General features: G+C 33.1%; 2 protein-coding genes across 2 annotated transcripts; one reads left to right on the top strand and one right to left on the bottom strand.

Moving 5' to 3' along the window:
- The first annotated feature begins 2299 nt into the window (after positions 1-2299).
- Positions 2300-6789, top strand: LOC133302791 (TMV resistance protein N-like). The gene is made up of 5 exons (XM_061502612.1): positions 2300-2857; positions 3053-4154; positions 4391-4669; positions 4774-5523; positions 5633-6789. The coding sequence occupies exons 1-5, from the start codon at positions 2337-2339 to the stop codon at positions 6680-6682; spliced, it is 3702 nt and encodes a 1233-aa protein (XP_061358596.1). The 5' UTR covers positions 2300-2336; the 3' UTR covers positions 6683-6789.
- Positions 6790-9153: 2364 nt separating this feature from the next.
- LOC133302799 (protein FEZ-like) lies at positions 9154-11321 on the bottom strand. The gene is made up of 3 exons (XM_061502622.1): positions 11141-11321; positions 10675-10991; positions 9154-9912 (listed from the first exon to the last, which is right to left on the bottom strand). Exons 1-3 carry the CDS (start codon positions 11319-11321, stop codon positions 9154-9156), a joined length of 1257 nt encoding a protein of 418 aa, XP_061358606.1.
- Between the last annotated feature and the right edge of the window lie 4322 nt (positions 11322-15643).

Raw genomic sequence — 15643 nt, 5'->3', positions numbered from 1 at the left:
AGAATACCGCGGGTATTCAGTCAGGTTCTTTCTCTCATGGAAGATTTCTTAACATCATTTTGTTGATCTCATCTCTTCTTCTATTTATAGATGGCTAGGAGGGATATCTTCAATGCACTAGATTCTTCTTCATTTAATGGGGAGGATTTCAATATAACTCTTCGTTATCCCATGAAATCCTTTCATTTTCCCATGAAGCTTGTCATTCTTCCATGCATTGGAATTTGGAGAAATAATCCAACAGTTTCAAGGATCGATAGAGAGAACAATGATATTTTCTATCATTATGGGCATTATTGTCTATTTAAAGCATATCTTGACGCAATCTGATTCACACTAAACACATAATAGAATACTATTATTTTTATCTAGTTCACATCAAACACGGGATAAAATATGAGCCTATTATACTCATATTCTATTCTACCATTATCCAACCAATTTATCCTATCATGTTCACCAAATGAAGCTTTAATCTTACTACATGAATATATACAAAGGTAGTTAGCAGCAAATGGCAACACAAATTTGAGCAGAAAGAACAATATTTTAAAAACAAAACCGGATCCGCTGGTTGCATTGATTAAACCGTGATCTGATTACTCCTAAGGTTGTTCCGTTTGAACCTAGTTAAACTTCAATTTAGTATCGAATCATTAAGAAGGGTGTTAACTTGGATTGATCCAGCCCAGTGCGGGTCAAGTCAATGGGGCCCTGCAGATTGCAGGTTATTTGAGCTAGCTTATTGGCTCACATTTTATTTATTTATTTATTTATATAAATATAGTTTAAAATGTTAATTACCAATATTTTTTTTTTGATTAACTTGTATTAAAATATTTAAAATTAATTATTATTTAAGATATATGAATGCTAATTTTAAAACAACATTTAGATAAAGTTCAAAAGGGAAATATAATACTTTTAATAGACCAAATCGGACTCAAATTAATAAAACTAAAATATTTTTTTCTTTAACTTTGAAGGCTTATCTCATATATTTTGTTAACTTATCTCTTATATTTTGTTCAAATTATTCGATCTGAAGTATTAAGTTTAACATATTTTCACACCCTTGTATTGTATAGATTAAAGGAGTTGATATGGACTCATTACATGCGAAATAGAGGCCTAATCTCATAAAGGTGCAAATGACCCAAAGATTCCCTGTGACTTCATTGCAAAGGTAACTCATTTCACGTAGAAGGTGTAGGATCTCGCTTACTTGACTAGCAAGCCAATGTAACTTTACCTGAAAGGAATCATTATTATCGAGAATGAAAGTGAACACCGTCTTATGAAAGGTGATATGAAACAAGGTGCTCAATACTATAAATACAGAAGCATTTAGCTCATGATATTTTGAATATTTGAACCTTTTTGAATACTGAACTGACTTGATCATCAGAGTGTCTTATAGGTACCCAGTCGCTCACAAACTGCCCAGATAAGCAAAGTGCTGATCAACCATCTCGCCAAGCATCCCAACATCTCGACAAGCTAACTTGTTATCTCTCTTTCTCTTCATCAAAATCCTTCATGTTTAACTGTGTGTGATCAAACTCAGCCCAATATTTATTGGACTGATAAGAAGTTTTACTAGTTCGATAATCTAAAAGTTTATAAAGAAAGAGAAAAGAAAAACAACTTTTGATGTACTACCAATAATACATAGTTATATTATATAGGTAGTAGGAATATTTGGTAGTAAGAATATCCCACATCTTATTCTAATATTAAAATAAGAAGAGATGTTCTTACTACCTAAAAAAATTCACTACCAACCCACTATCAATCTAAACACCATTGGATCAAAAGAGAGAGAATGCTGAAATGTTTATAAAGAGAGAGAAAATGCTGATTCAACGGTGATTAGATAGATAATGAGTTAGTAGTAAAAAAAATTTTATAGTAAGAATATCCCTCCTCCGTCAAAATATATATATTTTTTGACAAAAAAAATTGAAATAAAAAGCTTGATAGCAAAGTAAGTTAAATCCTTGATTTAATCTTAAAAAAATATGCGTCATTTTAAATGATACAAATTATATCATTTCTAGTTAAAAAAACAAAAAGACAAAAAATAAAAATATGGAACGCTCACCTCGTGGGAGTGAAAGCACATACTTTTTCCCTTACTACTAAACAATAAATTAATTGAATAATTGCTGAACTCTCTTGAAATTGTATGTATTCAATAAATTAATGGCTGAAGTCAATAGGTCAAATCCAGTAACTGGTTCCATTGCATATTACCATCAAATTTGTGGTCTTCACATAGTGTTTGAAACTCATTTCAGTGTCTACCTCCCCTTTCAAGGTTCGTTACAGTGATTATGATGACACATGGATCATGTTCCTCTTCTTCTTCTTCTTCTTCTTCTTCTTCTTCCACCTCTAGATGGACTTATGATGTGTTCCTCAGTTTTAGAGGCGATGATACTCGAAGTGGCTTCACTGGCAACCTTTATAAATCTCTTTGTGACAGGGGAATCCACACCTTCATAGATGATGAGGACCTTACAAGAGGGGAAGAAATTGCACCAGCTCTTTTCAAAGCAATTCAGCAATCTAGAATAGCAATTATTGTTTTCTCCAAAAACTATGCTTCCTCTGCTTATTGTCTTGAAGAACTTGTCAAAATCCTTGACTGCATCATGAAAAAGGGTCGATGGGTTTTGCCAATTTTTTATGGAGTGAGTCCATGTTATGTTCGGCATCAAAAGGGTTCTTATGGAAAAGCATTGGCTAAGCTTGAAGAAAGATTCAGGAATGACAAGGACAAGGTGCACAAGTGGAAATTAGCTTTACAAGAAGCAGCTAATTTGTCTGGTTGGCATTTCAAATTCAAACACGGGTACTCCACTTTTGACTTTTACATAAATTGATTTTGTTGTTTTTTGCTGATAAATTTCAACATAAATTTAGAAAAACCAAGGAACAAAATCAATTATTTATAAAGATATATTGAGATTTGAATTTGTGAATGAAACTGGGCATGAATATGATGATGCATTTGATTTAACTTGATATGGATATTGTATTTGGGTAGGTACGAATATGAATTTATTCGGAGGATCATTGAAGAGGTGTCCAAAAAGATAAATCGTAACCCTTTACATGTGGCTAAGTATCCAATTGGATTGAAGTCTAGAGTGCAAGAGGTAAACTCATGTTTAGAAGTTGGATCCAATCAAGGATTTAGCATGGTGGGGATTTTTGGAATTGGGGGGATAGGCAAAACAACAATTGCATGTGCAGTGTATAATTTCATTGCTGATCAATTTGATGGTCATTGTTTTCTTGCTGACATCAGAGAAAATTCTATGAAGTATGGTTTAGTACAACTTCAGGAGACAGTACTCTCTGAAATAGTTGGGGAGAAGAGTATCAAGTTGGGGAGTATTAATAGGGGAATGGAAGTAATGAAAAGGAAGCTTCAGAGAAAGAAAGTTCTTTTGATTCTTGATGATGTTGATAATATGGAGCAATTAAAAGCACTTGCTGGAGATGTTTCTTGGTTTGGTTATGGTAGCAAAATCATTATCACAACAAGGGATAAGCATTTGCTACATGTTCATGGTGTTGAAAGAACATATGAGGCAAAAGGTTTAAATCACAAAGAAACTCTCGAGTTGTTTAGTTGGCATGCTTTCAAAAATAACGAGGTTGATCCAAGTTACATTGATATCTCAAAGCGTGCAATACTTTATTCCAATGGTCTTCCGTTGGCTTTAGAGATAATAGGTTCTAACTTAATTGGTAAAACAATGTCAGAATGGAATGCTGCGTTAGATACCTATGAAAAAATTCCAGATGAAGATATTCAGAAAACACTAAAAGTAAGCTATGATGGTTTGAAAGGAAATGAGAAGGAAGTTTTCCTTGATATAGCTTGTTTCTTTAAAGGTTGCAATTTGAAAGATGTCATCAGTGTATTGCTACAAGGTCGTGGCTTCTCCCCAGTATATGTTATTCGAGTGCTGATTGATAAATCTCTCATAAAGATTGATCAACATGGTTTTGTGAGAATGCATAACTTGGTAGAGGACATGGGCAGAGAAATTGTTCGGCAGGAATCACCATCAGAACCTGGCAAACGTAGTAGACTATGGTGTTCCGAGGATATTCTAGATGTTTTAGAAAATGATAAGGTATGTGCACATGACACCTATGTTTTTCTTTCTGCACTTAGATGAAACTCTTTTGACAAATATGTTCTTCAGGACATAATTCTTAGCTTCCTTTTCAAATTTGTGTTTACAAAAATTATTAACATTTGGATAATCTGCTTTATGGCTTGGAAACTTCTCTAAATATGTACATGACATTACTAACAGATTAAATATATAAGTTGAATTGTTGTTAACTTATTATTTTGGCTTAAAAGGGAACCGAAGCAATCGAAGTAGTCATGCTTCACTTGCCAAAGAATAAGGAAGTTCGGTGGAATGGAAGTGAGCTGAAGAAGATGAAAAACCTCAAAATACTTACCATTGAAAATGCTCACTTTTCTAGAGGCCCTGAATATCTCCCAAACAGTTTGAGAGTGCTAAAATGGCAGGGATATCCTTCATCATCTCTGCCACTTGAGTTTGATCCAAGGAGACTTGTCATGCTAGACTTGTCTATGAGTTGCAATAGATTGGACAAACTACTTGAACTTATGGTATGTTCAATTGATATCTATCTCGAAATGTTTTGTATGTCTTGTACATTTACAAACTGCACTTGGGAATTCTCATTACCAATTTTTTTTTTTTTGATTAGCAGAAGTTCGAGTCTTTGAGTGAAATGGTTTTAAGAGGTTGCAAATTCATAAAAAAGGTACCTGACATGTCTGGAGCTCCAAATTTAATGAAGTTGTGCCTTGATAACTGCAAGAATTTAATAGAAGTTCATGATTCCATTGGGTTTCTTGATAAACTTACATGGTTGACTGCTATTGGATGCACCAATCTGAGGATTCTTCCCCACAGCTTCAAGTTAACAAATCTTGAATATCTGTCTCTCAGAAAATGCTCTAGTCTCCACAGTTTGCCAAATATATTAGAAGAAATGATACATATAAAAAACATTGATTTGTGTGGAACTGCTATAAAAGAATTGCCATTTTCATTCAGAAAACTCATTGGGCTTAAATCTTTAGTGCTGGACAAGTGCAAGATGCTTCATCAAATCCCAAGAAGTATTCTGTTGTTACCAAAACTTGAGAGATTGACAGCTGTAAAATGTGGACGGTATGCAAATTTGATCCTTGGCAAAGGTGAAGAACAAGAAAGATTAAACTCCTGCAACTTGACACCTACCTGCTTCCCCAATGTAGAATTCTTGGACCTAAGTTGCAGTCCTTTCAAAATCCTTCCTGAATGCATCAGTGAATGTCTCTTTCTGAAGAATCTAGTTTTGGATAATTGCAAGGAGCTTCAAGAAATCAGAGTGGTTCCTCCAAAGATAAAATATCTCTCGGCAATAAATTGCATATCATTAACTCATGAATCTCAAAGCATGTTATTGAGTCAGGTAAAGGTTTCTTACTTTTTATTAATCTCACAAACACAATTATCATCTATATGCTGCTGCTAACTGCTAAAGCTCATTATGCTTTTGTATTATTTATTGTGGCTAACAGAGATTACATGAGGGTGGAAGCACTGATTTTTCTCTTCCGGGATTATGGATACCAGAATGGTTCGATCATTGTACTAATGGATCATCCCTTTCTTTCTGGTTTCGTAACAAATTCCCAAGGATGGCTCTAGCTGTCGTTGTTGGAGTTTTGGACAAGCAGGGTAGTTTCCTCAGTTCAAGGTTCCACTTGCTCATCAATGGCATTCAAAAGCTGCATTGCCATTTCACTGTGCAATCAAAACTAGTAACATACCATGTATTTTTGTCCGATATACAGCTCAAATCCTACAATGGTGAATTGGAAAGTGTGTATGTTATGGACGGGTGGAACCATGTTGAAGTTTCATATGTGGGACCAAGTAAAAATGATTCTCCACACACATGTAAAGTCAAAAAAGGAATCATAAAATGGATGGGGGCTCATGTGTACAAGCAAACAACATGCATGGAGGATGTCCGGTTTACGAATCCAAAGTCTCCAAAGAGAGCATATAGCGATTTTTCCAAGCCTGATTTGGACCAAAATTTTCAACCATTACCCAAAAGAAGATGTGGATCAGAAGGCATGGAAATTTGTGAGGCACAACATGTAGAGCAGCATCAAGTTAGAAGTGGCTATCATGCTGTGTCACACAGTTTATGGTTGGCGATTAGCAGCATTGAAGCTGCTCCAAATGTTAAAATGCTAATGTGGATTATTTGTCAAAATGCTTTGCCAACTTATGAATATCTTTTCAAGGGGAAGCTTGTGAATAGCCCACTCTGTCCCGTTTGTGGAACAGAACCTGAAACTGTTGAACATGTGTTCCTGTTTTGCCCATGGACTAGACCCCTTTGGTTTGGAAGTGATTTCCAGTGGAGTATTGATGTCAATTCAGTTCAAAGCTTTCAACTTTGGCTTTGCCAGAAACTCGAGGAGATTAAAAGGGTATATCCGAAGAATGCCAATAAAGTATCTGCTCTTGTGGGCAATATTTGTTGGGCAATTTGGAAGGGAAGGAATGAATTTGTTCTTGAAGGCCAACCAGTTAATCCTTTGATTTTAAGGTAGTGCACTTGTATATACGATAAGAATGTTGATGGAACAAATGAATCTCTCTTTTTCTCTCTCCAGGGATGGAAATAAATTGTATTATCAAACACTTTTTTTTTTTTTTTTTCTCCCTAAACACATAAATAAGAAAATATTTCTCTCCAAAAATAGGTTTAGAGAACATAATGTCATTCATATCTTTAGTTGAATAAGATTTTGTAAGCATGTAAACTCTACTTGTTGCGATCCTAAAACGTTAAATTTCTAACAAAATTTGAAAGGGGATAAAAGACAAATTTTTCCCCAACTTGTAACTGATCTCTTCCCGAATGAGCAGCATTTCACGTGTACTCAGGGTAAATTTTTAATTTTTTTATTAAAATTAGAAATATATAAGACTTTTGTTGTAAAGCTAAATTAAATAAATGTACTTAAGTGAGTTAAGTTTCGAATTTTAGGAGTGCTATACTAAAAAAATTTATTCCACCATTGGAGTGCTATACTCAGCGCTGCAAAATTTATTCAATGTATTACTCCATCACATTTAGGGGACTAGGCTAGTACTATTTACGGAAAATAGAAAAGGACGAAGGAAAGGTAATTTTTGAATAGCACATCTTCATTTAACCTTTCACAATTATATCAGTGAAATAGAACATGGTTACAAAAGTAGATTTGGTATATTTAAAATATAGACTAAATTTAGGCCTAATAAAAAGTCATTTAAAAATAAAATTTAGCATACTTTTAAAAGGTTTGGCCTCTAAATCAACTTATATCATATGATATATTTTATATAAAATTATTTATAATTTTTAAACAATAAAATAATTTTATTTTATTTTATTTTTTAAAATTCTTGATCAGCATAAAATGTATGATAGTTTAAACAGGCTAGACCAGATTATACCAAATATTGGTAATTGATTTGCTTGTGTCTAACAGCTCAAATATCTAATAAATCAGAACTGTTAGATAAAAATAGAATCAACTAAATTTTTGCAAATTATACTATGTACTCCCGGGAGTACATAGTATAACCTAGTGTACTTCCATGAGTACATAGCGTAAAAAATTTATAAATATAACCTTCTCCTATATATAAGGGAAAGATTCCTTTACAATTTTTTTTTTATAAATTTTTACAAATTATACTATGTACTTCTGGAAGTACATAGTGTACTTCCGGATCACGTAATGTAATTTGTTAGTTTAATAAGGCTTATCAAAGTGAAATTATTCTAGCATAATGTAACCTATTTAGAAGAAAGTCACACATGATTTAATCGTATTAAATAACACGTTAGAGAATTCATTTCGTAGGTAAATATACAACTTCCACCTTAATTATTTCAAAATAAAATCATTGAACATGTCTTTCAAAGTTAGTATCGTGCTCTTTGTTTTCCTATCGCTCTAGGGATGAATATCATTTTAAACGAATGTAAGTTTCGAAGTAAGATTATTTCCCAAAAAAATCAAAATAGTCAATATCTAGATCTTTGTATACCGTAAACAGTATGCTCAATCCACATACGTTGCTTAGTTGCTTTCAATTGTTAGGGTTAAGGAAAATAGAGACACGCATATAGGGGAATAGGGAGTAATTACAGCTGCTAGGGAGGTTTCTGTTCTCGATGCTGAGCTAAGGTGGAATATGTCGTTGAATGAGGAAATACAAAGATGTTGATTATTCTGATTTTTGAAGAATATTTAAAGTCTGATTATGCTTTTATATATAATTGAAAACAATAGTTCATGAATTTGGAGAAGACGCATATCATTTTAAATAAGTTCAAGACTGAAATCCTGTTTCTGTCTCTAAATAAAAGTTCGACCAAAGTCTCAAAATTTCTGTTTCTTCGTTGATTAACGGAAAAAAATGGTCGATTACCGTAAAAAAATCGTCGAGTGTATAAGCAAGCCATAAATTTTTTTATAAGACTGGCCAAATTTTGAAGTTTTGTTAACCGTACATGATAATGCATATAATTACATCATTTTAATTGTTCATTATGCATCTTAGAGTATACCAAGTCATTACATAGGACACGAAATACTTTAAAATCACTTACACATTTGGAATCAGAGTTGGATAATTGTCACACCAAACTCAACTCGGAATTAATTTTATATTTGTACACACTTCTTTCCCTGCCTAGGGCGTGAGATACTGGGGAGGACATGATTAGATCATGGAATAAAAAAGAAAAAGAAAAAAAGAAAAAATAATTAGATCTCTCTCATGAAAGTATCCGCGTGTCATTTTCTTTGTGTTCTTTTCATTTTGTTTTGAAACTTCAACAACATTCTTCCAAAAACATTTGTTACGAAATGTTCAAAGTCCTTACAAAAGATTCTACATGCATGTAAATTGAACAGAAATCCAAGTAAAGAAAAAGTCAGACCTTACTCTAGCTTGTCCCTGCGTATTAGAAGCTATAAAAACAATGGCTTCTAATTTATATAAACTTGACTAAGTATAACACTTAATTGGTTGAGGAATAACAAGAGGGTGCATCACAAGGACAAGTTGAAGTATCCAAAAGCACACTTGACTTCCATCCATCGCCAATATTGAAAGGCATACCGAATGGAAATCGTACTGTCTCCAAATGTTGCTCATCAACACGAGGCACATTCACATTAGGAATCATTACCAATACATTTTCATCTTGCTGGTTGCCAATGGTCCCTTGCATCTCACGTAATAATGGTATTGTGTAGCCATTATTGTGCTCTTGTAACCCACTGCCGAAGTTTGTGGTTGTTCCCTCAGTGGTCTCACTAAAATCTCCAAGCACAGAAGATGACATACTCAATAGCGCTAAGGAAGAAACATCCATTGAAGATTTAGCACTAGTTGTAGATGTTTCAAGAGGAGATGAGAATAATAATCCATTGGTAAGGTCTCCATTTGAAATGGGTAACCGATCAAAGGGTTTGTAAAACAATGGATTAATAAGGGGTTTAATATAAGAGGCAACATCTAATGGACAAAGAGTACTACTAGTAGTGGTTAAGTGTTGTGTGTCGTCATTGTGTCTAACAGTACAAAACTGGCTACCTAAGCTAGTTTTCTTTGTCAATGGCATGTTTGCTGAATAAAATTGGTTGCTTTCTCGATCATTGGTTATCATATCAGAGGTTGTTATCGTTTCAGGTAAGGAAGAAACCCAAGTGTGAGAGAGAGCTCTTTGAGCTGTAGCATTGGTTTTCTTGAATATCCTGCAGATTGCCCAAGATTCCTGCAAGTTCAAAAACAAGTTAACAATTAGAAAGTAAATAAATGATGGCCATTGTTAGTCTCATGCTGATGGAAAAATACAATTTCTCCACCTGACCATCGATACTTGTGATACATTTTTTTTTTCTTTTTTTATTTTAAAAATGATGAAGATAAATTTTTTTTATGAAACATTATACATGTTTTTCCCATAAATGATAAGGAGGGAATCCTCTGCATGAGCTCAGAGAATCTCAACTATTCAAATACAAATCAATTTATTTTTTTTACCCTTGGTCTTAGTATATTCTCAAGTAATGTCCATTATGAGTCCCTAACAAAAAATACATTCCACCTTCGTCCCTTACAAAAAAAAAAATTAGTCACAAGTTTCCTAAGAAATTCAAAGTGAACCACTTTAGTTGAAATCGTGGTCTCTCACAAATTCAAAAAAGACTCATATTAATTTCTTAAAAAAACTAAAATTAATGGATCCGCTTTGAATTTCATAGGGACCATCAGACTAATTTTTTTTTGTAAAGAACTAAAGTGGAGATCGTATTTTTTTTGTTAGGGATCCAAAATTAACTTTGCTCTATATTCTTTTATCTCCCTTAATTTGTATCTTGATAATTAAGATATTTTTATATGAACTTATGTCACATATTGATTAATCTTGATAGTTGAAATATTTTTATATAAACTTAAATCCATTCCCTTCTTACAGACACTTAAAAAATGATAACTTTGCTGAGAAAATAGAGCTTTGAGATGTTTTACTCACATTAGCAGGAATGGTCGTCTTGTCTATGTACTTCTTAGGGGATGATGATGATGATGATGAGACAGTGAGAGAAGGTAATCTGAACTCATGCATCATCCAGTCAGTTTTGACACCTTTGGCAGCTCTACCTTTGTAGAACACTAAGGATTTCTTCAAGCCAATACACTTTGAACCCTCTGAGGAATATATAGGCCTGTCAGTCCCTGTAGCTTTCCAGAAACCAGCACTTGTTACCCTATTAGGCCTTGCACTGTTTCTATACTTTCTGTCTCTGGGACAGTAGAAATACCACTCTTTCTCCCCTGTAGTAGCCAACTCTACACACATTAATTAGAAGCATATAAATGATTTGTTAGATACCATCAGTCATAGACCCCTTAAAAAAAAAGGTGCTTAAATATATGAAGCAGCTAGCTAGGCTATAGTTTATAAATGAACCAATTAGCAGGTTTGGGTAATGTCTTACTTGGAAGATCCCAAGGATCATACTTATAGATATCAAGCTGCTTGATGAGCTCAATAGACAGAGACCTTTGCTGAATCTTTCTCTTTAGGTAAAATCCAACAAGCTCCTCGTCAGTTGGATGAAACCTGAACCCTGGTAGCATAACCTCATCAAGTTTCTCAGTATCATTTCTCTCCTCCATATCTTAACCCTTTTTTTTTTTTCTTTTCTAGAAGCAAAACCTAACCTTAATTTTCTTCAATAAAAGAAAGAAAGAGAGAGAGATAAAGACCCTTGTTGTGGCTCCTCAAGATTTTAACCAAAACAAGTTAAAAAAAAATAATAATAAACACACAGAAACAAGCAGAGAGTGGAAGCTGCTTTTCAAAGAGATTGGAAGACAAAGAAGAGCAAGCTGAGAGTGAAGTTCACTCAATGTGAAGCCAATATATGCTTCCTGAGAAGGGATCTGCCTCCGAAGGTTCAGCCACCTTTTCTGGTGACTCTTAAAAGAAGTATGTGTTTTTCGAGGATCACGTAGGTTTGAGGTTTGGTTCATATACAGAAGAAGCAAAAGGCAAGGCTCTTCAAAACAGTACAACTACCAAGGAAGAAATCGAAGTCATTAATAAGTGAAGAAGAGAAAAGAGATTTTATGATTTTCATGAGAGCAAAGTACTATACATTATTTCTTTCACCTTATAGAACCATTTTTGTGTGTGTGTGTGTGATTTGTTAATTATAACCCAGAAGATGGAATCTCAATAAACCTCCAAAGTAGCAGCTTATGGGGATTATGATCTTATATTTAATTACCCTTTCAACATATATATATTAATCTCATGAAGGATTTAGTTTTATCAGCTACAAGCCAAGACAAAGCAAAGTTCCAATGAAAATGATATATTTTATGCGTTGTGTTTGAAACTTTGAAATATCATTTGGAAACGTGGACCTGAACCAGATTCCAAAACAGAGCCAATATATATAATTGAACAGCGAATTCTAGTGAGACCAAGTTAGGATTATATTAATGGTTTGAAGTTGAAGACTTCTCAGAATCCGAAAATCCCGTTTCTATTCCATTCCCCAGAGCTTCTATTCCACTGGTTTTGTCAGGTTGAAACAGTATATATTATTAATGTCAAATTTTAGATAACAACAAACGGACGTGTGATCAAAGTCTAATATAGTTGAGGGGACCGCTTTTACCCTCACACGAATATATTATTAATCATAGCAAAAAAAGAAAAACAAAACCATTCGTTTACTGCCACCGACGTATCTAATGTCAAAATTATCTACGTAAGAAAGTTATGAAAATTATATCGAACAACTAAAATAAAATATATTTCAGAAAATAAGAATTGACAATTAATATTTAATATAGAAAACCCTTAATTGATAAGGTAAAAATTAAGCTGGTAAGAGTCAGAAGAAATTTTACTGAATGAAAGAAATTATAATTTTTCTATATGGAAAATAAAGTATAATTATTTTTTATCTTGAAATATTAGAATATGATATAGACCTTGTATTTGCGAGATGAAGGCCAAGTCCAAAGGAAGATCCAAAAACCATGACTTATTAACTCTGAAGTAAACGCGTGCACCGTGGGCATTTTACTGTGTCAAGATATATAAAATAATTAATGTAACATCATCCAACATCTTAAAGTTTTGAAGTGAAATGATTATTTACATGATATCAGAATATCGGTATACCGGGTTCGATCCTCACCGCCTCCCACTTTCCTTTTGGTGGAATTTCTTTCTTCGTACAGGTAGGTAGACCTGTGCATTATCTACCCTTCAAGTCCAGTGGGCTCTTGTGTGAGGGGGCGTGTTGAGAAATAAAAATCATTAATATAACGGGTATGTTGAGATATATAAAACCATTAATATAACCTCATCCAACAACTTAAGCTTTTAAGTTTTTGAGTTGAATTGGCAAATGAAGCTAGCGAGATCATTAGCTCAAAATCACTTGAAACCAATAATTGAATGATAACACCAGCTCGCTGCAATCTCTACTAGAGCTATTCAAATAAGATTATCTATCTTTGAATACTTAAATTAGGGTTTTATTTTCTTATGTTGCATGCAACACACAAAAAAGTGGGTGATACCCACTTTTTGTTTTTTGTTTTTTTTTTAATGGGTCCCACTCACTTTTTGTGTGTTGCATGTAGGGGTGTTCATCAATCAATCCAAACCGATTCAAACCGCGGTGACCGAACCGAAAAACAAAAAACTGGAAAAAAAAACCGCAAATTTTAATTGAATTGGGTTGATGAAAACCGATCCAATCCAAACCGATCCAATATATTAATTTCCCTCTACCTACTTGGATCTTTCCTTAATCATAACCTAAAAATTTATAAACCCAAGACCCATTATAACCCATCATCTAAACCCAAGAAAAATCTAGTCACATCTCATCAACAAAATTTTATCTTTGTTGAGCTTCATATCTCATTGCAAAAAAAAAAAAAAAAAACTATATTATAATTGACTAATGCTTTTTTATTTCAAATTTTTGTTTACAAAGCCAATATATACAAAAGATGTTATTTGTACAATAATTACGAAATAAATTTTAGGATTTTCAAAAAATCGAAAACCGATCCAATCCAAACCGAAAAAATTGGATTGGATCAGATCGGATTTGGAAAAAATTCAAACCGAATAGATGATTATATGATCAAACCGAAGGATTAGATCGGATGATTTTTGCTTCCAAAATCGATCCAATCCAGACCGCGAACACCCCTAGTTGCATGAGACAATTTGTCTCATGCAACATGAGAAAAATAAAATTCCTTAAATTATAGTGAATATTGAACTGACTTAACCGTTAGAATGCCTTACAAATAGGGGTGTAAATGAGTTGGGCTTTGGCTTAAATAGGCCAAGCCTGTGTAAAAACTATTGGATATGCTCTGGCCTATTAGCCTGTGTAGGCTATAAATTACAAGTTTGGTCTGAACTATATTCAAAAAATAAAAGCCTTGGCCTAGACCTGTTAGCCTGTTTAAGCCTATTAAACATTCAACAATTAAATGAATAACTAAAATAATATTATTTTATTATGCAAAATTATTAAATAAAAATTTTATTTATTATATTTTAAATAAATAATATGATATAGGCCGGCCCATAAACTTATAGGCCCGACATGTACAAAGAAGCCTATGGCCTGTTTTCTAAATAGTTTTTTTTTAAAAGCCTAGGCCTATTCTATTTTACTACTTATACTAGATCAAATCTGACTTAATATAGACTAGGCCGTAGGCCCCTGTAAGCTGGCCTAGCCCATTTACGCCCCTAGTTACAGCCCCCAATCTCTTTCAATTGCCAGAATAAACTCATTCATATATATCTAAATTAACCTAATATTTGGGTACATTCAATATGTATTTGGATATATATTTAACTTTTATGAAATTAAATTCAAAGGCAGAGTAGTGACCATTATTCTAAGGAAGTTGGCTAGATTAATGTCAATATAAGAATTTCATTGATAAAACACATGGATATAAATATAAAATGCTGATGGCATTGTTTTGAATATTTACAGTTCAAATGGTCATCCACTATATTCTATATTCTTATGAACAGTAGTATATCATTTGTATCGTCTGTTTAGGTTGTAGTGAAAGACGTTATTGTGGTGTTTTGGTAATAGAACATGTGAAAGGCCAAATTCTCTGTTTTTGTAGGCTTTGAAAATACAAAAGAAATATTGTGGTGTTTTAGTGAGATCAAATAGGTTTCATCAACGGAATTTAAAAACCGTTTAAATTTCCTTCAAGGCCCCAGTGACACTAATATTTTCTCTTATCAAAATAATTATTATTTAAGATTTTATATAAAAATAAAAAATTCATTAAATAATTTTATTTTAAAATAAATATAATTATATTTAACTAAATTACATGAATACTCTATTTCATTTACTTAATTGAAGTGTTATAAGAAAAGATAAAATTAAAAAAATAGCTACAACATTTTTAAATTTGTAAAATGATAGATAATTTTAAAAAATAAAATAAACAATCATTTAAAATAACACAGAATAAATTTTCTCATATATTTTTCAGCTAACAAATACCGTACCACAAATTAATGTGAAGATCGATCGTTGAGTCAAATGGCAAACTTGGGACTCCAAATTTAGTGAAGCTCCCAAAAACCTAACCCACCTTTACCTGTTCCTTGACCTAGGGTTTGCTTCCCAAACGGGTAACCATAGTTTAAAACTAAGACAATCCCTCCAAACCAAGCATCTATACCTCTTTCTTCGCGGAATACACCAAACCTCTCAATATACGCCCTAACTCAAATTAGTAAAATTTCATGAATTGCAGCAGCAAATTAATGCCAACAGGGATTTTCCCCATGGTCATGACTTGTGGCCTCATTTAAAAGAAGTTGCGAAAATGAATGTGCCTTAACAATAAATTGGTTTGCTTCGTGTTTTAATTATCATTTTCTCGTGAGATTGTCCACGTAAATTTTGATG

Source organism: Gastrolobium bilobum, unplaced genomic scaffold, assembly GCF_033153095.1.
Source record: "Gastrolobium bilobum isolate Gb01-03AN ecotype WA unplaced genomic scaffold, APGP_CSIRO_Gbil_v1 utg1381, whole genome shotgun sequence".
Taxonomy (NCBI): domain Eukaryota; kingdom Viridiplantae; phylum Streptophyta; class Magnoliopsida; order Fabales; family Fabaceae; genus Gastrolobium; species Gastrolobium bilobum.
The sequence above is the reverse complement of the archived record's forward strand: the minus strand, read 5'-3'. Positions and strand labels throughout refer to the sequence as shown.